Source organism: Pelodiscus sinensis, chromosome 1, assembly GCF_052426305.1.
Source record: "Pelodiscus sinensis isolate ZL-2025 chromosome 1, ASM5242630v1, whole genome shotgun sequence".
Lineage (NCBI taxonomy): Eukaryota > Metazoa > Chordata > Testudines > Trionychidae > Pelodiscus > Pelodiscus sinensis.
Genome location: NC_143052.1, coordinates 184,530,054 through 184,551,580, shown reverse-complemented (window position 1 = coordinate 184,551,580; position 21,527 = coordinate 184,530,054). Strand labels below are relative to the sequence as shown.

General features: G+C 43.6%; 1 protein-coding gene across 2 annotated transcripts in view; it reads left to right on the top strand.

The window, feature by feature from the left end:
* The window catches only part of CYYR1 (cysteine and tyrosine rich 1), a 107,620-nt gene that overhangs the window by 6,740 nt on the left and 79,353 nt on the right, over positions 1 to 21,527 (top strand). For both annotated transcript variants that reach the window (XR_012897858.2, XM_075910268.2), the window contains exon 2: positions 3,773 to 3,875. Coding sequence is in view for 1 of the 2 variants with exons in the window: in XM_075910268.2 (XP_075766383.2) it covers positions 3,773 to 3,875 (103 nt within the window). In the remaining variant the exon portion in view is untranslated. The remainder of the gene's footprint in view (positions 1 to 3,772; positions 3,876 to 21,527) is intronic.

Here is a 21,527-nt window from a genome sequence, read left to right as displayed (position 1 = left end):
TTTGTCCTTATTAAACTTCATCCTATTTACCTCAGACCATTTCTCTAGTTTGTCCAGATCATTTTGAATTATCACCCTATCCCACAAAGCAGTTGCAACCCCTCCCAGCTTGTTATCATCTGCAAACTTGATAAGTGTACTCAGTATGCCAATATCTAAATTTTTGATGAAAATATTTAACAGAACCGGTCCCAAAACAGACCCCTGCAGAACCTCACTGTTGGCTACGTCTACACTGCAGGCTTCTTGCACAAGAACTTTTTGCACAAGAGTTCTTGCACACAAAGTTATTGCGCAAGAGCACGTCCACACTGCCATGTGCTTTTGCGCAAGATATGTGCTTTTGCGCAAGACCGTCCATGGCAGTGTGGACGCTCTCTTGCGCAAAAAGGCTTATTCCTCATAGAAAGAGGAATAACTCATGAGCAAAAAGCCCTGTGTTCTTATGATTTACTGAACTTTTTCTTGCACAAGAACACTCTTGTAGTGTGGACTCTCTGCAAGTTCTTGCGCAAGAACACTCTTGTAGTGTGGACTCTCTGCAAGTTTTTGCACAAAAACTCTGCAGTGTAGACATAGCTGTTATGTCCTTCCATCATGACTGTGAACCATTAATAACTACTCTGAGAACGGTTATCCAGCCAGCTATGCACCCATCTAAGTTGTATTTGCCTAATTTATTGATAAGAAGGTCATGGGAGACTGTATCAAATGCCTTACTAAAGTCTAGGTATACCACGACCATTGCTTTTCCCTTATCCACAAGGATTGTTATCCCATCAAAGAAAGCCATCAAATTGGTTTGGCATGATTTGTTCTTTACAAATCCATGCTGGCTATTACCTATCACCTTGTTTTCTTCCTGATGTTTGCAGATCAATACCTTAATTACCTGCTCCATTATCTTTCCTGGCACAGAAGTTAAACTGACTGGTCTGTAGTTTTCTGGGTTGTTCTTATTTCCCTTTTTATAGGTGGGCACTATATTTGCCCTTTTCCAGTCTTCTGGAATCTCTCCCGACTTCCATGATTTTTGAAAGATGATAGCTAAAGACTCAGATACCTCGTCTATCAGCTCCTTGAGTATTTTAGGATGCATCTCATCAGCCCTGGTGATTTGAAGACATCTAACTTTTCTAAGTAATTTTTAATTTCTAACCCAACCGCATGTCCACTAGCCTTCACTATGTTAGACATCCCTTCATTATCAAACTTCTTGGTGAAGACTGAAACAAAGAAGTCATTAGCACCTCTACCATTTCCGAGTATCAGAGGGTTAGCCATGTTAGTCTCAATCTGCAAGAACAAGAAGAAGTCCTGTGGCACCTTATAGACTAACAGATATATTGGTGCATAAGCCAAAGTTGGTCTTTGCCCACAAAAGCTTATGCTCCAATATATCTGTTAGTCTACAAGTTGCCACAGGACTTTACGTTGTTCTTGCCATTTCCAAGTTTCCTGTTACTGTTTCTCCCTTCTCACTGAGCAATGGGCTTGCCCCATCCTTGCTCTTCATCTTGCTTCTAATATATTTATAAAATGTCTTCTTGTTACCCTTTATGTCTATAGCTAGATTGAGCTAGTTTTGCCTTTGCCTTTCTAATCTTGTCCCCTCTGCATACGTGTGTTGTTTCTTATATTCATCCTTTGTAATTTGTGCTACTTTCCACTTTTTATGAGACTCCTTTTTGATTTTTAAATCATGCAAGATCTCCTAGTTAAGCCAAGATGGCTTTTTGTCATACTTTCTATCTTTCCTACACAACAGAATAGTTTGCTTTTGGGCCCCTAATAATTTCTCTTTAAAAAAATGCCAACTCTCTTCAGTTGTTTTTCCTCTTAGTGTTGCTTCCCGGAGGACCTTACCTACCAACTCTCTGAGTTTACTAATATCTGCCTTCCTGAAATCTATTGTCTCTATTTTTCTGTTCTCCCTTCTACCATTCCTTAGTATCATGAACTCTATGATTTCATGATCACTTTCACCCAAGCTGCCTTCCACTTTCAAATTCTCAACCAGTTCCTCCCTATTTGTTAAACTCAAATCTAGATTTTCTTTTTTTACAGTTAGATTATCCTGTCATTCCTGAAAACGACATATTAAAAGACTGGGAGGAATGAAGGCAAAAGTTGCTGTATCCTTGTAGTTAAGAGGTTCCCTGGCCTGAAGGTGTTCTATGCTGGCATAGCCAGCTCCTATACTACCTTGTTTGCAGCCTCAAATACAAAGGATGAACTGAGGGCAGGGTTAGTGGGGAAGAGTGGAAATACTCCAGTTATTCTTAGCTAGCAGATGATGCCTTAAGTTCCATTGCCAGATGGCCCAGCTCAAAGAAGCCCCCAGACTGCTCTAGCTTACACCTATGGCTGGAGTTTAGATAGGGATTCAAAGACTTATCATCAGCTCCCACACAGCCTCACTCTCTGCTTCTTCCAGAATCCAACTCAGTGAAACAGAATCTGTCCCTAGATATTTCTTTGTGTTTATTGTTAAAATATAAAAAGGTAATCTGTAGAAATTTGAAATTCTTTTTTAAAAAACGGGGAGACAGCCCATATAACAACACTGCAAAATACAGATAAACAATGGCACCAGAGATCTCTCTAAGCTGCTGCTTCATAGGTGATTAATCAGCCCAGCCAGTCAGAGCCTCAGGGCTCTATCAAGGAGCTGACTGACTGGGAGGGAGCTGGTTTATCACCTGTGAGGCTGTGCTGCAGCTTAGAAAGACTACTGAATGGCTCCTGAAGTTTTACTCCAGTGGTCTCCAACCTTTGTAAGCATTAGATGACTTTTTTAATTTATGTGCAATCTAGAATCTACCTCAAATCCAAACACTCTTGCCCTGCCTCTTTTGTGCCCCTTATCTGAGGCCTCGCCCCTTCTCATGCCATCCTCCCTCCCTATCACTCACTTTTATCAGGCTGGGGACAGGGCAGAGCTGGCCCGAGCCATTCTTGCGCCCCAGGCCCCTGGCGTGTGGCGCATGCACAGCCCCGCCCCGGGCGCGCAGCGCATGTACAGCCCTGCCCTTGCCCAGCCTGGCAGCACCACATGGCACCCCTTACAATTGGGCACTCCAGGTTATCGCCCGTTCAGCCCGTAGCTTGGGCCGGTTCTGGAGCAGGGGGTTGAGGTACAGGAGGGGCTCAGGACTGTTTCTGGTGTTTGGAATGTAGGCTCCAGCTGGGCACCACTTAACACAGGTGGTTTCTGGGTGGTGGTGCAGGAGGCTAAGGCAGACTCACCCCTGCCTTGGCCCTGCACCACTCTCAAAAGCAGCCTGCAAACTCTCCCCATCCCTGCCCCCCTCTGCTCTGTGGAGATAGGGTACAGGGTGGAGGGAGGGGCACCCTGACATCAGCACCCCCCCCCCTTCTCCCTGTGCCCTGCACAGCAAGCAGGAGGCTCCCAGGGATGAGGGGCACCTCCAAGGCAGAGGGCAGGAGCAGCACAGCAGTACTGAGAGGGGCAGATGAAGTGCTGGCACTTGATAGCTTCCAGAGCAAACTTCTCAGGATCACCTGTTAAAGGTTCCATGATCTTCCAGTAGATCCCAATCTACTGGTTAGTGAGCACAGTTGTACTCCTTATTCAAGCCAGTTGAAATTCTTCTGGAATTTGGACTGCAGGGTCAGATGAAAACTCAAGTTAAGTCCTGTCAGTGACTGATTTAATACAAAAAAACTCTGCTACAATGCATCTTCCTTAAAGCTGTAGTATATAGTTTTTTACTATTATGACTGCATTAAAGTTATTTTTATTCTGCAGAAGATTGTCTTGCTCAGTGTGACAATGACTGCAAAGCTTATTGCTGTGATGGGACTACCTCCTACTGCTGCTCGTATTATGCCTATATTGGGAATGTCCTTTCGTAAGTATTTTCATTTTCTTGAGAAAATTAATGCCCTGTATTCATAGTTCGCTGTAAAGTTAGATTACTGAAAACTGTGTTTGGTAATAAAACATTTCAAGATTGTTTCTTACTAATGTCATAAATGTTTCCAGAATAAAAACCCTTGGTCCCATGAAATCTAAGAGTTGTATACTTTAAAAGTATACATTCATGTCAGTAGATATGGTAAGACAGCTAAATCATCACCTTATGTAAATTAATGTAAATTCTTTGTGGTCACTGGAACTACATTGATTTACTCAAGCTGAGTACAGGCCAAATCAAAAGCACTAGACAAGTGGGTTAGATTATTGTAAATCTTCTTGTTTTGATCTTCTTGTTTTGTTTTGAGCATATGTAATTTATTTGAGCTTTTAAAAATGGTGTTTTATCTATAGTTAGAATTCATTGTAAATGGTTCAGGCTAGGGTCTGCTGGTCCTTTCACATTCTAGAGTGTGTTGCACATTATAAGGCCTGGCACATTGTGGTATGTGTAAAAACAATGGCTGCTGTTACGGGAGAAAACAGGATATTCCCATATTGAAAGAAATGCAAGGGTTAAATTCTTCATTCAATATGAATGTATAGAAACAGATCCCAATTCTGTAGTTAAATACACTAATAGTGATCTTTGTCCCCTAATGGAGCCCAGTTTGAAATCAATATGGTTTCTTGTAGGTGCACAAGTATGCACTGGCAAGTCTAATTGCAGGCTCAGTGTGTAAATGTAGCAATAGCCAGTAAGTGTTCTACATCTGCTTCAGAACAAAGCCAACATTAAAACATACAGTGGCATTCTGTGATATAGTGCACTGTAAATAGTGTTTAGCTAATTACATTAATAGTTCCTGTTTAACTTTAAGAATGCAAATTGTGACAGTTAGCTACATATTCTTGATCAAAACCATACTAGCAAAGAGCAAAGTAGCAATTAAAAATATATTGGAGCAGACATATTGATGTTATCTTAATTTATCCAAGGCCTTTGGACCAAATTAGAAAGCTTTTTAGACTAAAGTAAATAATCTAACAATAGAATGTCAGAATCCCGTATTCCTCTGGGAATAGGAGAACACGTATTCAAGATTTCCTGGTATTGTCTGAGAAATAAAATAGGTTCTTGCTTCCACTCGGGATGAAATGTTCTAATTTATGTTTCTTTTCTATGTAATGAAAACTCATTCTAAGGATGTTTCCTCATTTGTTAACAGAGAGAGAGGTGGCAGTTTGCGATATGCCTGTCTCAGCTCAAGTCTGCATGTCTTGCGCAGAGTGGTGGGAATGTTAGCCTGGGATTTTATACCTCAAAGATAATCCTGCCATTGCTGGATGGGTCTGAAAAACAATTTTCATCTCCCACCGCCCCACAAACCTAACCAATTCTGTCCTTCCTGATAACAGTGCTCAGCACAGGGATTTGGGGAGTCTCAACAAAACAATTCCTTAGCATGCTCCAAGATTAAACTGACCCATTTTATATAAAGGGGAAAGGAAGAAGTCTTCAGGTCACAGTGCCTTCAGCTGCCGGAGAAGTAGAGCCAACCTGCTTTCCTTTCTGTTTATGCATAATTTCCAATGTGTGTCACGTACAGTTTTGCAATGGACAGTTATCTAAATAAGCCTGAGAGCTGGGCGTTTCCAGACCTGTGGAGGTGGATGGGGGTTATATGCATTTGGATGAATGTAATAGTTGTGGGGGAATTCTGCATTTTTTGCATTTGGAGCTATAGTAAGATTGCTGAATTTCCCCCGCACTGATTTTGCCACTTACAGAATTTTTCAAACACTAAGGCTACGTCTATACTGCAGCCTTCTTCCGCAAAAGCTTATGCAAATGAAGCACGGAGTAGAATATCTCTGCACTTCATTTGCATAATTAATTAGCAGCTGTTTTTGTGCAAGAGGCTTTTGCGCAAAAAGGAGCTGTGTAGATGGCTCCTTTTTGCACAAAAAAACCCTCTTGCGCAGGAGCCGTTCTTCCTCATTTTTTCAGGAAGAACAGCTCTTGCGCAAGAGAGGGATTTTGAGCAAAAAGGAGCCATCTGCACAGCTCCTTTTTGTGCAAAAGACTTGTAAATATGAGGTTTACAGGATCTGTCGAAAAAGGGTTTATTTGCGTCTAGACTGCGGGTTTTTTTCCGAAAAAGCTTCATTTCAAAAAAAGCTGTGGACATGTTTATGCTAATGAAGCGCGGGATATTTAAATCCCTGCTTTATTAGCAATTTTTGACGTGCTTGATTTGCATCCCTCTGTCAGCAGAGGGATGCAGTCTAGACGTAGACATCTGTGAGTCTGGAATCTTCCCAGAGCTGGGTGAATAATGGGTCAAAAATGTTGAATTACTTGGTCACAAATGGTGTGAAATAAGCAAAATATGTTTTTTTTTTCTGACAACTGTTATTTGATCAGACCTAGGTCCTCCACAAATTAAGGGACTTGAGGATGTGGATTTGTGTCCTCATGGCTCTGTCCAAGGTAATGAATTCATTGGATATTTAGTAAAGTCACTGGCAAAGGTTTCACTGTAGTGACCAGTTTATATTCTCTGAGATATTTTCACAAAAGTAAGAGGTGGAAATTGAAACATGAACAAGGAAATAAAAGCTGGGATTAATTCTGAAGGCTGGAACATCAGTGATAATGAAAAGAGGCATGGCAGGTTTTACAAACCTAAAAGCCAGTTCGACTTAGCTCTCTGTCCAGACTTCTTTGTTGGTAGGGGCCATTTAAGGGATGTGTTTTGTTGCAACGTTTATGAAGTTCCCCTGTAAACATTTTCAGAGTGATTATTTTTTGCCTTCTTGGACTGAAATACATGTCACTCCAGAAATATCAAGAGCCAAATGGAAGGCAGGGCAAATAAAAACCTTAGAAATCTGTGGTAGTCAGCTGAGATTTGCAAAAGGGCAGGTTGAACAAATCCAACAGGAATCTTGAAAACGTAATAGTCTACTGACTGTTACTTTACAGAGAGCGTTAGTACGTGAACTTCAGGGAGAAATACTTTTGTTAAATTCTGGGGACTGCATTTTGTGCTCAGGAAGGAAGGAAGGGAGACAGAAAGAATGGAAGAAAAAAGGCAGAAAACATGCTCAGTATAAAATTTTTGTGCATACTCCAAGCTGCAGAACTGGAAAAAAATAATATATAGTGGCAGAAAATATAGCATATGCAGTAAGATATCAAGCAAAGTGCACATGTGACTGGAAACAATATGTAAATGAGGAAGGTGACAATAAGGGTCATGATGAACAGGAATTTTGTTTGAACAGATGTCAGGTACCGGGAACAAGATATGTACATTAAGTTGATTCATGGTTATTGACAATACAGTTTTTTGAGTGGAGAGTTGATATGAAAGAAAATGGCATGAATACTCAGAATAACTTGGATAAACTTGGAGGCTACGTCTACACTGGCATGAATTTCCGGAAATGCTTAAAACAGAATAGTTTTCGTTATAAGTATTTCCGGAAAAGAGCGTCTACATTGGCCACAGATGCTTTTCCGGAAAAGCCCTTTTTCTGGAAAAGCATCTGTGGCCAATGTAGACGCGCTTTTCCGGAAAAGAGCCCCGATCGTCATTTTCGCGATTGGGGCTTTTTTCCGGAAAAGACTACTGGGCTGTCTACACTGGCCCTTTTCCGGAACAGTGTTCCGGAATAAGGACTTATGCCCAAGCGGGAGCAGCGTAGCTTTTCCAGAATAGCGGCTGATTTTGTACAGTTGAGCGTCGTTGCTTTTCCAGAAATTCAAGGGCCAATGTAGACAGCTCGCAGCTTATTCCGGAAAAGCGGCTGATTTTCCGGAATAAGTGGCCCAATGTAGACACAGCCGGAGTGTGGGAAAGACTTGATTTATGTAGTTCACAGATAAATATAAATGAAATTCAGAATTCATGATAAATTCTAAAATGCTCAACCACCGAAGGCTAAGGGATACATCTGTATCTGTATTGTTAAATTTTTTACAATCTGCTTGAAATAAAATTAAACCTCTTAATCCATGTCAAATTCAGCCTTCCACTCCTCAGGCCTCCATCATCTGAGAGCCCTTCAGAGGAGATATATCCCATTCCAAGGAAGAGTTTGATAACATTATCCACAATGGAGGTGTCAAATGCATTCTGTGTGAGAGCCAAATTCTATTTCCAATTGTGATCTGTGAGAGTAGATATAAATTTATGATTACATATGCTTTGCCTTCATGGCGACTCTCACAGTTATGCTGTGGTCTTCAGTCGAAAGTGAACTTTTAGTTGTTATCGTAATTGGTTTGGTGTTTTGTTGTGCTATTCTCGCTCAGTGGGTAACATATGCTCACATTTATGACTGCATCTCCCCTTTTTCTCTTCCATAACCCATCTTCCCTTTCTCTTTCTCTCACATGCACACATTCTCTCTCTCTCTTTCTCTCTCTCGTTATCTTTGTGCCTGCTTTCTGTTCTCCCATTTGCAATTCCTTCTCTGTAACAATTTCCAATTCACTCCTGCCACCTCAGTGACATTAACCAGGGCAGGGGAGGTCACAGCTCAGAGTCATTGTGTAAGTTTGTCTGCAGATTCAGAAAGGGAACACTGAATCAGTTATGCTTGATTCAGTGAATGAAGGTTAGAAACTTTTTTTTTCTTCCTGTTAATGAATGCATAGGCTTTTCAAAATCTGCATATGCTCTGCAGTCTCTCTGGATCTATCTGGCTCCCAACAGGGTGTGTGATAATCATAATTTACAATGTTACATTGCCTCTCACTTGACTGAGTTATGCTTCTGCCTTGTAGGAAGGAGCCACATTGACTAGTTAACAGAGGAGCCAGCTCCAAACAAACTGCCGATCATGTGCAGATTTTGAAAAGCTTGTGTAGAGGAGCCAGCTCAAGCTGAAAAGAAAATAGCATGCTAACAAAGATTAGCAGTGATTCCGAAGCGTGTCCCATTCACGTTATTGCCAGACCTAGCATTCTGAGATCATGAATTAGGCTTTCCAAAAATGTGAATTGGCTTAAAAATCAGGAGATGGGGTTATTTTGCCTTTGGTTTTTACTCTTTGGGGCTTGTATCTTTTCAGTTTTTTACATGTAAGCATAAATTTAAATTCTCTTTAATCACCTGACTCTTGAAATACATGGTATTTCTCTTAAAATGTATCATAAAACTCATGATAAAACCATGAGAGTTGGACATTCTGTGGATCTGTTCTTCATTTACAAGGATATTGTCATCAATTTTGCTGCAGAGTGAAGGTATTACTGTAGTAGCCAGGAGTGAAAAGAGGAGGGATCCTCAGAATTCCTTCTGGTAGACAGAAGACCCATAGTGGAAAAACAGAGGAAAATGTCTAGAGATCCCAGTGGAATAATAACTCTTGTCTCCTTTTGAATAATAAAATGTTATTTTAAAATGAGACTATTGTATAATATTGTAATGCAAAGTGATCAAACCAAGTACAGTAGACTTCCGATAATCCGGAACCTATGGGACTTAGGTGGTGCCGGATTATCAGATATGCCGATCTATCAGGAGGTACTATAAGCAGGTTATATATATACTGCATACATTATATACTGTATATAAAGTGTTCTTAATCCTTTTTATTGTACATACTGTATACAGTATACTGTAATTTTTTAGTTTTTTAAGCCTTTTTTACCCTTTTTGCTCAGTTCAGCTGCTGCCGCTGTTACCTTGTGACTCATTTTTTGCTGAAGCTCACTCACTAGGCTCTTGCCATTTTGATGCCGGACTATCAGGAGTGCTGGACTATTGGAGTTTTACTGTACTAGACAAGTGGTCACCAACCAGTAGATCAGGATCTACCAGTAGATCTTGGAGCCTTTGACAGGTGATCCTGACTGGTTTGGCCAGGAAGCTCTCAAGCGCTAGCACTGTCATGCTGCTACTGCCCTCTGCCTTGGAGCTGCCCCCCGGGAACCTCTTGCTTGCAGGGTGTGGGAGGGAGAAGGGAGGCACTGAAGTCAGGGTGTCCCTCCACCTTCCATTTCTGTACCTTATTCCACACAGGGAGAAGGGAACAGAGGGAGCTTAGCAATGCAAATCTCTGTCACTTTGACACACTGTGCGTGCCTCTTTCATTTTCATACACGCGGACTGTCCTTTGCTCATCTCTTGACCCAAAACTCACATGGGGGATTGTTGTTACTTCTTGTACTGTTGGCGAAGTGGGTTAGTTTGGGTTTCTGACTGGTCTGTGCATTTCATAATTTTCATTTCTCTCTTACACTCAAATTTAATTCTTTGAGTAGTGAGATCTAAACTGCTGAAACCTGTTGTGGCTGGAGTAATTATCTCTGTGGTAAATGCTGCTCCCAAAGTGACTGGCATGTCCCTGCAGCCCCTGAGAAAGGCAGAGCAGGGGGTCTTCACATGCTGTCCTTGCCTGCAGACATCACTCCTGAAGCTCCCATTGATCAGTAATGGGGAACTGTGGCCAATAGAAGCTGTGGGCTCAGTGCCTGTAGATGAGGGGCAGCACATGGCGCCATCGCAAAGTGCCTGGATTTAGGTGCAAGCCAGGATCAGTTGATTCCCGGCTTGTGCCCAGTCTCCTGCTACACCTCTGGCTCCCCTGCTTTCCCTCCCCTTGCTGCCTCTGGTAGAGTCACTACTTGACTTTCCAATAAGCTTATGCTTTTCAGATAGTCAACTAGTTGCTTACATCCCTAGTTTGAACTAATTTTGATTCATGCCTTTCCTTTGAGATCTGAAGAAGGCCTGTATAAGAAGCAGGAGGTTTGAGAGAAAAAACCCTACTATGATTAACCTGCTGCAGAAGCCCTGGACTGCAGCCTAGGATAGAGAAAAGGAATTCCCCTCTAGACCAGCGTTTCTCAACCAGTGGTACAAGTACCCTCAGGGGTACTTGAGAGAAGTCTGGGGGGTACATCAACACAACTGAAATTTGGAGAAACTGAATTTTTGTTTTAAGTTTTACAGCATTTTATTATTTTTGTACTTTTTACACCCAAAAATTTCATCACCTGTCAGGCTATAATTAAGTTATTTAAACAAATGTGTTGCAATAGTAGAAAAAAAAATTGTGTCTGAAAACTGTAGGTATTGGGGGTACTTACAATTTTTTTTAAAGAGGGGGTACTTATAATTTTTTTAAAGGGGGTACTTTATTAAAAACAGGTGGAGAAACACTGCTCTAGACAACCAACAGAAGGTCTGGTGAAGTCCCCCTGGACAAGGGTCATAAGTCCTAGATGTTGGAGCCATAGACAATTATTGGACTGGACTCTGACTTGTCTTGCCTCTTTCAAGATTAAAAGATGACTTGGCCAGAGGAGTCATAAGACAAAAGGAAAACCATGAGAAGACTTGAATGGCTGGTTGGTAAGGCTGCATCAGAAAAAAAGAGACAACGCGTCACCCAGCTGTGAGGTGGCACACCTGTTGATTAGTTATTTTGTTGCAAGCATTCATGTCTGAGGGCAAAGTTTAGCTTTGTTGTAGCTTTAGAGAGCCTGCAGCTAACCAGTTAAATCCCAATTCAGATAGATACTAAATCTCAGGCCTAACTTGACACACATGAGTAGACCCAGGCATGATAGCCTTACTGAAATATTGATTTCAATGGGGCAGAGGTTTCATGTATTGACTAGTTATGTGCCTAAGCACTTTGGTGAGTCCAGGCTTGGAAAATAATCCTGAGATGTGTTGAAGCCTCGCTGTGTTCAGCAGGATCAGACCTCTTATTTTGTTTTGGTTTTTTGCTTACTCAACAAATCACACATACACCTGCCTTAGGGTATGTCTACACTACCCTCCTAGTTCGAACTAGGAGGGTAATGTAGGCATACCGCACTTGAAAATGAAGCCCGGGATTTGAATTTCACGAGGAGTAACAGTAGTTCGAACTAGGAAGCCTAGTTCGAACTACCTAGTTTGTGCCCCGTGTAGCCGCGCTGCACGGGGTTCGAACCAGCGGGGTTTTAAAAATGGCGGCTCCCCGCTTATGCAAATGAAGCCCGGGAAATTCAAATCCCGGGTTTCATTTGCAAGTGCGGTATGCCTACATTACCCCACTAGTTCGAACTAGCGGGGTAATGTAGACATATCCATACAGATTGAACCTCCCTGTCTGGCACCCTTAGGACCTCATTGGTCCTGTACCATGGAATTTGCCAGACCAGGGGTGGTCAGTGCATTGGGGGCCTCCTCCTGGCTCCTCTGCCACTTGGGGCTCTGCTTTCCCTGTGGCAGAAGGTCTGCTTCCTCCTCTCCTCTCTGTCCCCCCCCCCCCCCCCCGCTCTGCTGCTATCTGGAGGGACTCCACGCTCCTCCCAGGGGCTCTGTGATCTTCCTGGTGGTTCTCCCCAGCAGTCCTGATGTTGCCTGGAGCTCCATGCTCTGCCTGGAGTCCCCACTGCTGCCAGAGTCTCTCCCAGCTTCCACTCAGGACTCCATGCTCCATCTGGCTACTCTGCTATTACCCAGCTACCTCTTTTTTGACCCCTAGTCTGGCCCTGCTCCTAGCCCCTTAGTGTTACCCGGACAATGCTGGACCAAGGGTGTTGCCAGACTAGAGAAGTCTGGATTATGGAGTTTCAACCTGTAGTATTTGCTGCAAAATAAGTAATATCACAGTTGCAATTTTAGTGCAGTGTTATGCATGATGACACTCCTGAGTCAAAAGATATGCATGACATTATTTTATGTGTGATACAAGATTGTTTGCTATTTAGAAGGATGGCAATCGTGAATAAAACATGTAACACTAACCAAATGTTGACAACGGGAAAGCGTATTTGTTAAATGTTCTTAGGACATTCAAATACATCTAAAAATATCAAATTAAATTGGAAATACAAATAAACAAGACAATATCATTCTGAAAGATGAACTCTTTTATTCCAATTAAAATATGCATTTTTAAAGGGACAGAAGCAAAATTTGGCTTGTATAAATTAGTTATAAAAATGAACTATTCATTTAAAGATCAGCAATGAATTATTTCAGAGAGATTTATAACCACAAGTCAGATAGAAGTATCACAATGAATAAAAACCATCTAAGAGCATTTTCTTAGCTAAGGCTAGAAAATAGAGGATTGCAGTGTTAACCTTTGGAATCACTGAGCGCTTTCAATACATTTGATATGGCTTATGATAGCATGGTGGAAATATGATCAGAGCACTGTTGTAGTTCTGCTATTCTCAGCTGGTGGACAGACCATACGTGATCGTGGCAGCCAGTGTTTAAGTTAGAACAATTCAGAATTTAAAGCTGTCTTTGCTAAATGGAGAATCAAAGCAAGTATCTGTGGCCTTGTGTAAAATGTCAGGAAAAAAAATTAAGCAAAAAACACATTCAGAGGCCACGTGTCTTCCCTTCTAAGCTGCTTTCCTGGCTGCTGTAGCTAGGAGGGTGTAAGGAAATGCAGGTTGTACCTCCAAAATCTGGGACTCTCTAGTCCAGCAACATCCGGACCACAGATGCTACTGGAGCAGAGAGTCTTGGAGCCTAAGGGCAGGAGGGCCAGCTGGGTGGGACATGAGAGTCGGCAGCCCAGCTGGGGGCAGCATGGGACTGGGGCCAGAGCCCTCCAGCAGCCCCCAGGAGCATGGGGCTAGAGTTCTGTGGCTTCCCCTGGCTGTGCAGGGTCAAAGCTGGAACTGTGTAGGGCTGGGGTCAGAGCCCCAGCCCCATGGCTTCTCCTGGCTGCATAGGAACAGAGCCCTGCAGCAGGAGCCGGAGCCTGTGCCACCCAGGGAGCCAGCAGTAGCTAGCTGGGCAAACAACCCAGCCAGATTGGGGTGGGGAGGGCGAGGAAGAGTTGCCTGCTGGGGCTGCCTGTCAGCAGTGGGAGACGGGCTTGGGGGCCAGTGGCAGGAGAGCTTCCCTAGTCTGGCAAGTCTCTTGTTTGGGACTAGTCAGGTTCTGATGATACCAGACCAAAGAGGTCCAACAACTTGTATAAATTGTCTTTTTGTAGTCTAAAGAAAATTCAGTTACCCTCCCCCCCCCAAAAAAAAAGCCCAAAAGAGGCCCAGACAGATGTTACAGCATTTGCATGATGGTTTAATGTTGTCTGTGTGATACATGGCAAAAGCACAGAATCCTTGGATCTCTTCAGAGTGAAAGTCCCAGATATTCAGAGCCTCCTTGAATCTTATGCTTTGAAAACATAAAGCAGCCATATATAAATCAGTATGAATACTACTTTAATTTTTTTACTGATTTAATGTCACTTGATGGAGAAAAAGCAATTCTAATAATATTTTATACTAGACCTGGTTTCATATTTTTTTTAAAGATTTTTGAAACTTCAGTGAAAAATGGCAAGATTTATTTGGTTAATACTTTTGTTAAAAAAAAGTTTTGCTGTGTTTTTTTTTTATTGTTTGGTTTGGTTTGGGGTTTTTTGTTTGTTTGTTTTGGGCCAGTTCTGCTTTCCACGTGGTACAGCACCTTTCTGAGGACGATTTTATAGCACACCAGTTGTTCAGCTTCATAATGCCCCTTTGTGGCAAGTAAGAGGTACATAGGAATTACCTGAGCCTCTGTTAATTGAAATATAGATACCTCTGAAAAGGACTAGAGCGGCTTTTAACAGCACACAGTAGCACTACACAGTAGATTGAGGCAGAAAGTAAAGAATGGCTTCTGCAGCTGAAACCCACGGGGCTTTCAGCAAAGGAGAATGTTATTACCCTGGAATGGAACTTGTCCAGAACACCCAGGTTGACATCCCACTCATATGAAAAATGTCCATTATATCATTAATGAACACACTATCCCCTAGTACTACATTGGAATATTGTATCATTACTAGCTCAGGGGGATTCTGAATGAACAAGACCATTGCCCGTTGTATCTATGTTCTCCTCAGTGGTCTCTGTTCCAAATAATGAGCACACTGGATGCTGTTTTAGCTGATAAGTTCTGACAGTATCATAATGTAAGTTATCATAGATCTGTTACTTGAGTCCTGAATAATCTACACATTTCTCGAAAACCAAGCCTCGAACAAATATCATACAAATATGAAACAAGTGAAATGTAGTGTGCATAATATTTAGCTTGTTAACTATTTGAGACATGGACTGTCTTCTCGTGTATGTTCATGCAGCACCCAGCATGAAGAGGACCATGAATCCTTCTACTCTGATGTAAATAATATTTCTCAAACCATCTGACCTGCAAAAGTTGCATTCTTGTGAGACAGCAGGCTTTTTCCATCTGTTCCTATTCATTTAGAGCCTGGTTGAAGGCCAAGACTAAATATTCCTCCTTTCTTTTTTCACTCTCCCACACCATCAGGTGCAAAAGTCAGTCAGTCTTCACCATTTATTTCACTTGCTGGGCTCTTGCTAAAGTTCAAAACCGGAAGCCCCGCAAGGAACGCCGGACTTTCTTTTGAAATGTACAAGAGCCCCGTTAGGGTATTTGTACATTTCAAAAGCACTATCGCAGCAGAAGCGGCGCAAGCGGAGATGGCTTCAGTGCCCCGCTTGTGCTGTTTCCGCTGTGCCTCTACCTCCCTTTCCCCCCTGTGGAGATGGTGCTGGGGGGAACTGGCTGATAGAGGCAGCAAGGGGAGGAGAAGCGACTATCGTCATATATTTTGCTAGTTCGAACTAGGGTGGTAATGTAGGCAACTGGAGTTGCAAACGAAGCCCGGGATTTGAATTTCCCAGGCTTCATTTGCATCTTGCCGGGCGCCGCCATTTTTAAATGTCCGCTAGTGCGGACTCCGTGCTGCGCGGCTACACGCGGCACAGACTAGGTAGTTTGGACTAGGCTTCCTAGTCCGAACTACCATTACTCCTCGTTTCACGGAGTCCGCACTAGCGGACATTTAAAAATGGCGGCGCCCAGCAAGATGCAAATGAAGTCCGGGAAATTGAAATCCCGGGCTTCATTTGCAACTCCGGTTGCCTACATTACCACTCTAGTTCGAACTACGGTGGTAGTGTAGACATACCCTTACATCCCTACCATTTAGTTCCATCTTATGTTGTTTTGTTCTGGCTTCTAAGTGCCACTTGGTGAATTTAGTTTCTTTCCCTGTTCTATGTAACCTTTCTCGATGTCACCCTATCTTTCACTTTTTAGAGAGTATCCATTGTCATCTCTCGACGTCAAAGTTGTATTAGATGTCATCCTTAAAGTATGTCCTAAATATGACCAAAGTCTTCCCCTTGTCATATGATGCTTTAAGTTGGTGTGTTCTGCTTAGAATTTCTGATATAATAAACTTTTTCCAGTAAATGCTGAAAAATAGGCATGTATTTTGGGATACATTTATCATCTTATCAATTGCTGTTATATGTTTCATGACTCTGCTCCATGAACAAGGACCAACATGATGGTGTGGAAAATTCCCATTTTTGTATCAGTGCTGATCATTCTACTTTTCCTAATCTTTTACACTTGATGTTAATAGTTTGCTACTTTTAATATTCATTGCTTCTCATTTAGCATAATGTCACTGTCCCTGCACGGGGCAACTCCCCTTGGTCAATGTTCACTCAGGCACCAGTGTACTGCATCATTGTGAGTGGATGTATGCCCTTTTCGGCAGCCGCCCTCCCTCCTTTCCCGTCGCCAGTGTCCCCATGTTCTCCCCACAAGTCCCACACCCCACACAATTAAGTCTCAAGTCCCTTGGATAAAGTCAGTAGTCCTAAATGTTTACTTGGCCCACTCATAGAGGGTCGGGGGGACTGATCCTACCCCCAGGACCCTAAGAGCAGGGAGGCCGGTTCACTGCTCGGATGGTGGGGACTCGTCCTGCAACACACCAACCCGCGGGCACCAACGAGGTCCTACCCGTGTGGCCTGATGTCCGTTTCCGCCCATCATGGGTTACTTCCTATCCCCTTGTGCACGTTGGTCCATGGTTATGCCGCCAGCCACATCTCACCCAGCGATTCCATCCAGCGCCATCAATTCTCCTGTCTCTGGGCCCCTCTGGAGGTTGAAAAGCCTTCTCCAATCGCAAGGGAGTCGCCGGTCCACTGCCTGTCTCTCCACCCCGTACAGCCCGTGTTCTGCCAAGGCCTCCAGTCCGCAGTCCTTGCCTCCGGTCCGCCGCCCTTTGCTGCGGGGGCCGATGCCTTTTCAAAGCCAGCATCATCCCTCCAGGACGCCAGCGCAGGTACCATCCCACTGGCCGGCAAGCCAGCCCAATTGTTCCTGCGCATGCGCTGGTGGTGGCCATGGAACAGCCCTGGCACTGTTGCATGGGAGCGGCTCTGCGAGCCCAGAGCACCTCTGCTCCCCACTTGCTAATGCGGGGTTCGGGGAGTTCTGCCATGTGGGGACCCGACACCCCACCACAGTCACCATCATTGCACATCTCACTCCCTACACGCATGAAGTGACTTACTTCTTTTAGTGGTTCTCCACTTCCTTTGATGGTTGCTTTTGAATCAGCGATCGTCATATATTTTGTTTTCCTTTGTTGATAAATCAACTTATTTTGCTATTTCTATCAAAAACTGTGTCTTTTCTTCCATTGAGTGTTACACTGAGCAAAACAAAGTCATTCAATTGTACTTTAAAGGGCCCATAAAATTCCTCAGTTGCCTTTTGTAATTACTTTCTTCTTCATGCAGCCAACTACAGTTCAAACAGTAGTGGGAAATAATACACTGTGGTCTTAATCCAGTTGTCTCTGCAAATCTTTAAGGTGACGTTATCACCATCTGGGACTGTGCATTTAGATTATCCTATATGTCTTTGATTATTCCAAATATTTTTGCTAGTATTCCATAGCAAGCCATAATGTCCCAGAGACATCTCTGTATTAGGGATGTAATAGTATAAGGTGATTAACCGATAAACAAAAGTTTATAGGTTAATGCTACAGACTACACGCATTTCCCTCTCCCTGTCAGTAATTTTTTTAGCAGGCTGGCCAGCAGCTTCGCTCCATCCTGGCTTGCAATGGGTCACGGACCTACCCCTGCTGCAGCTCTGCCTTTTTAAATTAGGAGCTGTATTAGGAGCTGAGTGGGCAGGCAGCTCAGTTCTGGCTCATGCTGGATCTGGGACCTACCCCTGTTTCAGCTCTGCATTTCAAGTGTATTAAGAGCTGAGTGGGCAAGCAGCTCAACTCAGTTCTGGCTTGCGTCGGGACCGGGAGCTAAGACCCTTCCCTAGACAGGGACTGCTGCCACCGTGCGCTACTGCCTCTTTCTCAGAAGCAGCTGCACGAAGTGACAGGCAGCTGGTCCACGAGGGGAGCTGGTTTTTAAACTGGCTCCCCTCACAGACCAGCTCCCGCCTGGCACCCCATGCTTCTGCCTCTGATAGAATGGGGAAGTCTTGTTGGGGGAACTGACTTTTAAACCAGCTCCACTCAGCACTGGCTCTTGCCTTCCCACCCCTGCTGCCTGTATAGGAGGCAGCAAAGGAGGAGTAGGTGGGTCCATGAGAGCTGATACACGAGGGGAACTGGATTGAAAGCTGGCTCCCCTCACATATCAGCTCCAGCCTGCTCCCCTCACCCTCCGCGCTGCTGCCTCTCTATCTGAGGCAGCAGGGTGGAGGTTAGCGGGGCAGGGAGATCTGGTACTTAGAGTCAGTTCCTCACAGGTACTGCTTTCTCTCCCCCTTCCCTCTTGCTACTTCTGATACAGAGGCAGAAAAGGGGGGGGGGAATGTGTGCAGTCAATAAGATTAACCGATAAGCCAAGAATTGTTGATTAATCATGTAGTGGACTAAACATTGACATCCCTGGTATCAATTAAATCACCTATTCTATAAAACAAAACTGAATTTTGCCTTCCCAAGAACTATTGTCACAATAGACCTACTTGTCCTCTCAAATTACTTTAGTGACTGCTAATTAGGGAAGGTACAGTGTAACTGAATAGTCATGTAACTGCATCAAATTTTAGTAGTTACACGACTATTTAGTAGCCCCCACACGATCATTTAAATCACTGCTTCATTTGCCTTTGCCAAAACAACAAATCTACATGGCTCCGTCGATGGAGCCATGTAGTTTAGACGTACCCCAAGTGTCAACGGCATTAGTGCGGGACCAATGTAAACTGGGATGACTTATAGCAGGGACGCCCTGTAATCATGTAGTTGTCTACACGTTGACATCCCTCCTGCTAATGACATTGTAGTTAAAAAATGAACCCTTTCTTTTAATAGTGAATAGGAGCCACAAGATGACTTTTAAGCTGCAGCCTTTGTTGTAGGAGTGTGCAGGGTCTGTGTTGCAACAGGAGCCCTAGGAGGAATTCTTGTGGGAGTGTTGGGGAATGACCGCTGCTGCCACACTGCGTCAGGTCCCACCAGCAATCCCCAAGGCCATGTCTCTTGGGAGATGGGGTGCAATGTGGGGGAGAGGGTGGTGATGGGAAGAGGTGGTGCTTGTGGGATGAGATCAGATGCATCTCACCCAGGCCACCAGGTATTCCCAGGCCAGATTGTGAATATGCTTCAGTCCATGGATGGCCTGTGGGCTATGAGTTTGAGATCCCCCTACCCTAGACTAAGACTGCCAGGTCTTCAGCAGGTATATATTGATGTTCGTGTCAGTCGACTTTTCCTAATATCTAGCAGCTGGTGATCTGACCTAATATGAGATGGATCACCAAACTGTTTTCATAAGCTAGCAAAGTAAATAGTTTGGAATATCCTTCATTCAGGTGGTCTGGACAGCAGAAAGTCTCTCTGGCTTCTGGTTTGTGAAGATTTCTAGGCACTCCCTACTAGACAGCTGTGATAATTGTTTTCAAATCTGAGGTGTACTTTCCTTAGTGATGACCAGATAATTGTGTCTTTGGCATTTTGTGATTAACAAAACTGTCCCATTCCTAGGGATACAAGCACAGTTTTTATTCCATAGGATGCAAGGGCATGGGGGGAGGTAGATTCTCCATCAGTGGCTGAAGTTCCAAGGTTTGGAGGCTGCTATTCTCTGAGCTAATTTTGAATTCTTCTGAAACTGGACATCCCTCATTTCACTCTGTAACATCCAGGTTTTTGCCAGTTCTTTGTCTTACCTCCCCTACCCTACTGTAATTGAAGTAGTTATGCTCCCTTCCCCCCTCCCGGAAACACCTACAGATTCTTTTCTCATATAACTGCCTCATCTGTTGCTAAATTTTGAATGAACTCGTACAGGTATCTAAGTGGCCTGGTAGCAACTGCATTGTTTTCCAGAAGTCTTTTGATAATAGGTTTAATTCTTTCAGATTCGCCTCTTAAATTATTAAAATTGTAATGTTCAGTCTTCCTGCAATTTGAATAATTGTAATTGATGCCTTGAGTGATAGTTGTTTCCTACTCCTGAGATCTACTGTGGCATGCTCTCAGTGACAGTCTCCGTATCTTTGCCCTCCTTTTAGGGTCCCATTAATCACCTTACCTCTCTTATGTGGAGATCTTCATCTCTCTCCCCACAGACCGGGGCTTAAACTTGCAATACCTCTGTGCTTATCTGTGATAGGCAAAGCGAAACAGTCGGCCTAATGGCCAGTACGTCTGTGTTTCTTTTCTTCCTCTGCCCCCTGCCAAGGGCTCTGAACAGTTTGTTGCCGGCTGTTACAAGTTACCATACAGCTCTTTCTAAGCAAGCACATTTATTCTTAAGCCACAGATAAGCATTACAGATAAATCTATTAAAAACACTAAGCAACTTTTTAACACACACTGAGTGCACCAGGAATCTCCCAGCAGGTTTTTGGGGCCCTGGCAAATCCTTCTGCAAGGATTAGGACCTTCCTTGGACAGAAGGCCATGTCTGCCTGTCTGCTGGGTCAGAGTGAAGGCTTTAAACTCCATTTTTTTATATCAAAAGCTCTTCCTTTAACTATGTCTGTCTGGAATTGTTTACAACCGAGGTGGCTCACCTTCATCACCCCCATGTTATTTTAGCCTCCTGGAGCAGCCTCCTGTGGCAACCCTGCAGTTGCATACCCTCTCTGTCCCACATTGATACAAACACTTAGCACACTATGGTCCCCAAAGATATTGGATGAGGTTGCAATATCTGTCAGTCTCTTCCTACAGCAGCTCATGCAACTACCCCAAAATTAAGCCATTTAGGGCAAGAACATGCAGCCTCAGCTCCACAAGTCTGGAGCCCTGCATAGAAGGAAGTTTCTGCCTCTTCTATTCCCAAGATGAGTCAAGAATCAGAGACACTGGGGCAGGCTCGATTCCCCTAGTAGAAGGTGTGGTGATAAGCAGGACTCCTCTACTCTGACTGCTGCATAGGTTCAAAGTCTAGTTCAGTGTTTCTTAAACTTTTTAAGACCAAGGAACACCAAACAATTATCTTTTTTTCTGAGGAACACCAAGAATTTTTTGGTTGGGGGGGAAGTTGCCTGACCCTTTAAGAGCAGCCATTTTGAACTCTGTTGTTTTCCGCGGCACACCTCCGACTGAGCACAGTTTAAGAAACACTGGTTTAGTTGATCAGAAGGCCATTGCCATAGTAACATCTTTGGCAGTGGGAATGTTCAATCAGGAAGCTGACACAGACCCACTGTCCACCAGAGAGGCTGGGCTGGGAACAGCAAAGGTGCTTTCAAAGTGAATTTCATTTGGTCTTCAGACACTTCACAGCCTACTGCTGCCTCTCTAACATCACAGGCCTTATTCTCTCAACAGCCCTTTGCCCTGAAGTCGGGTC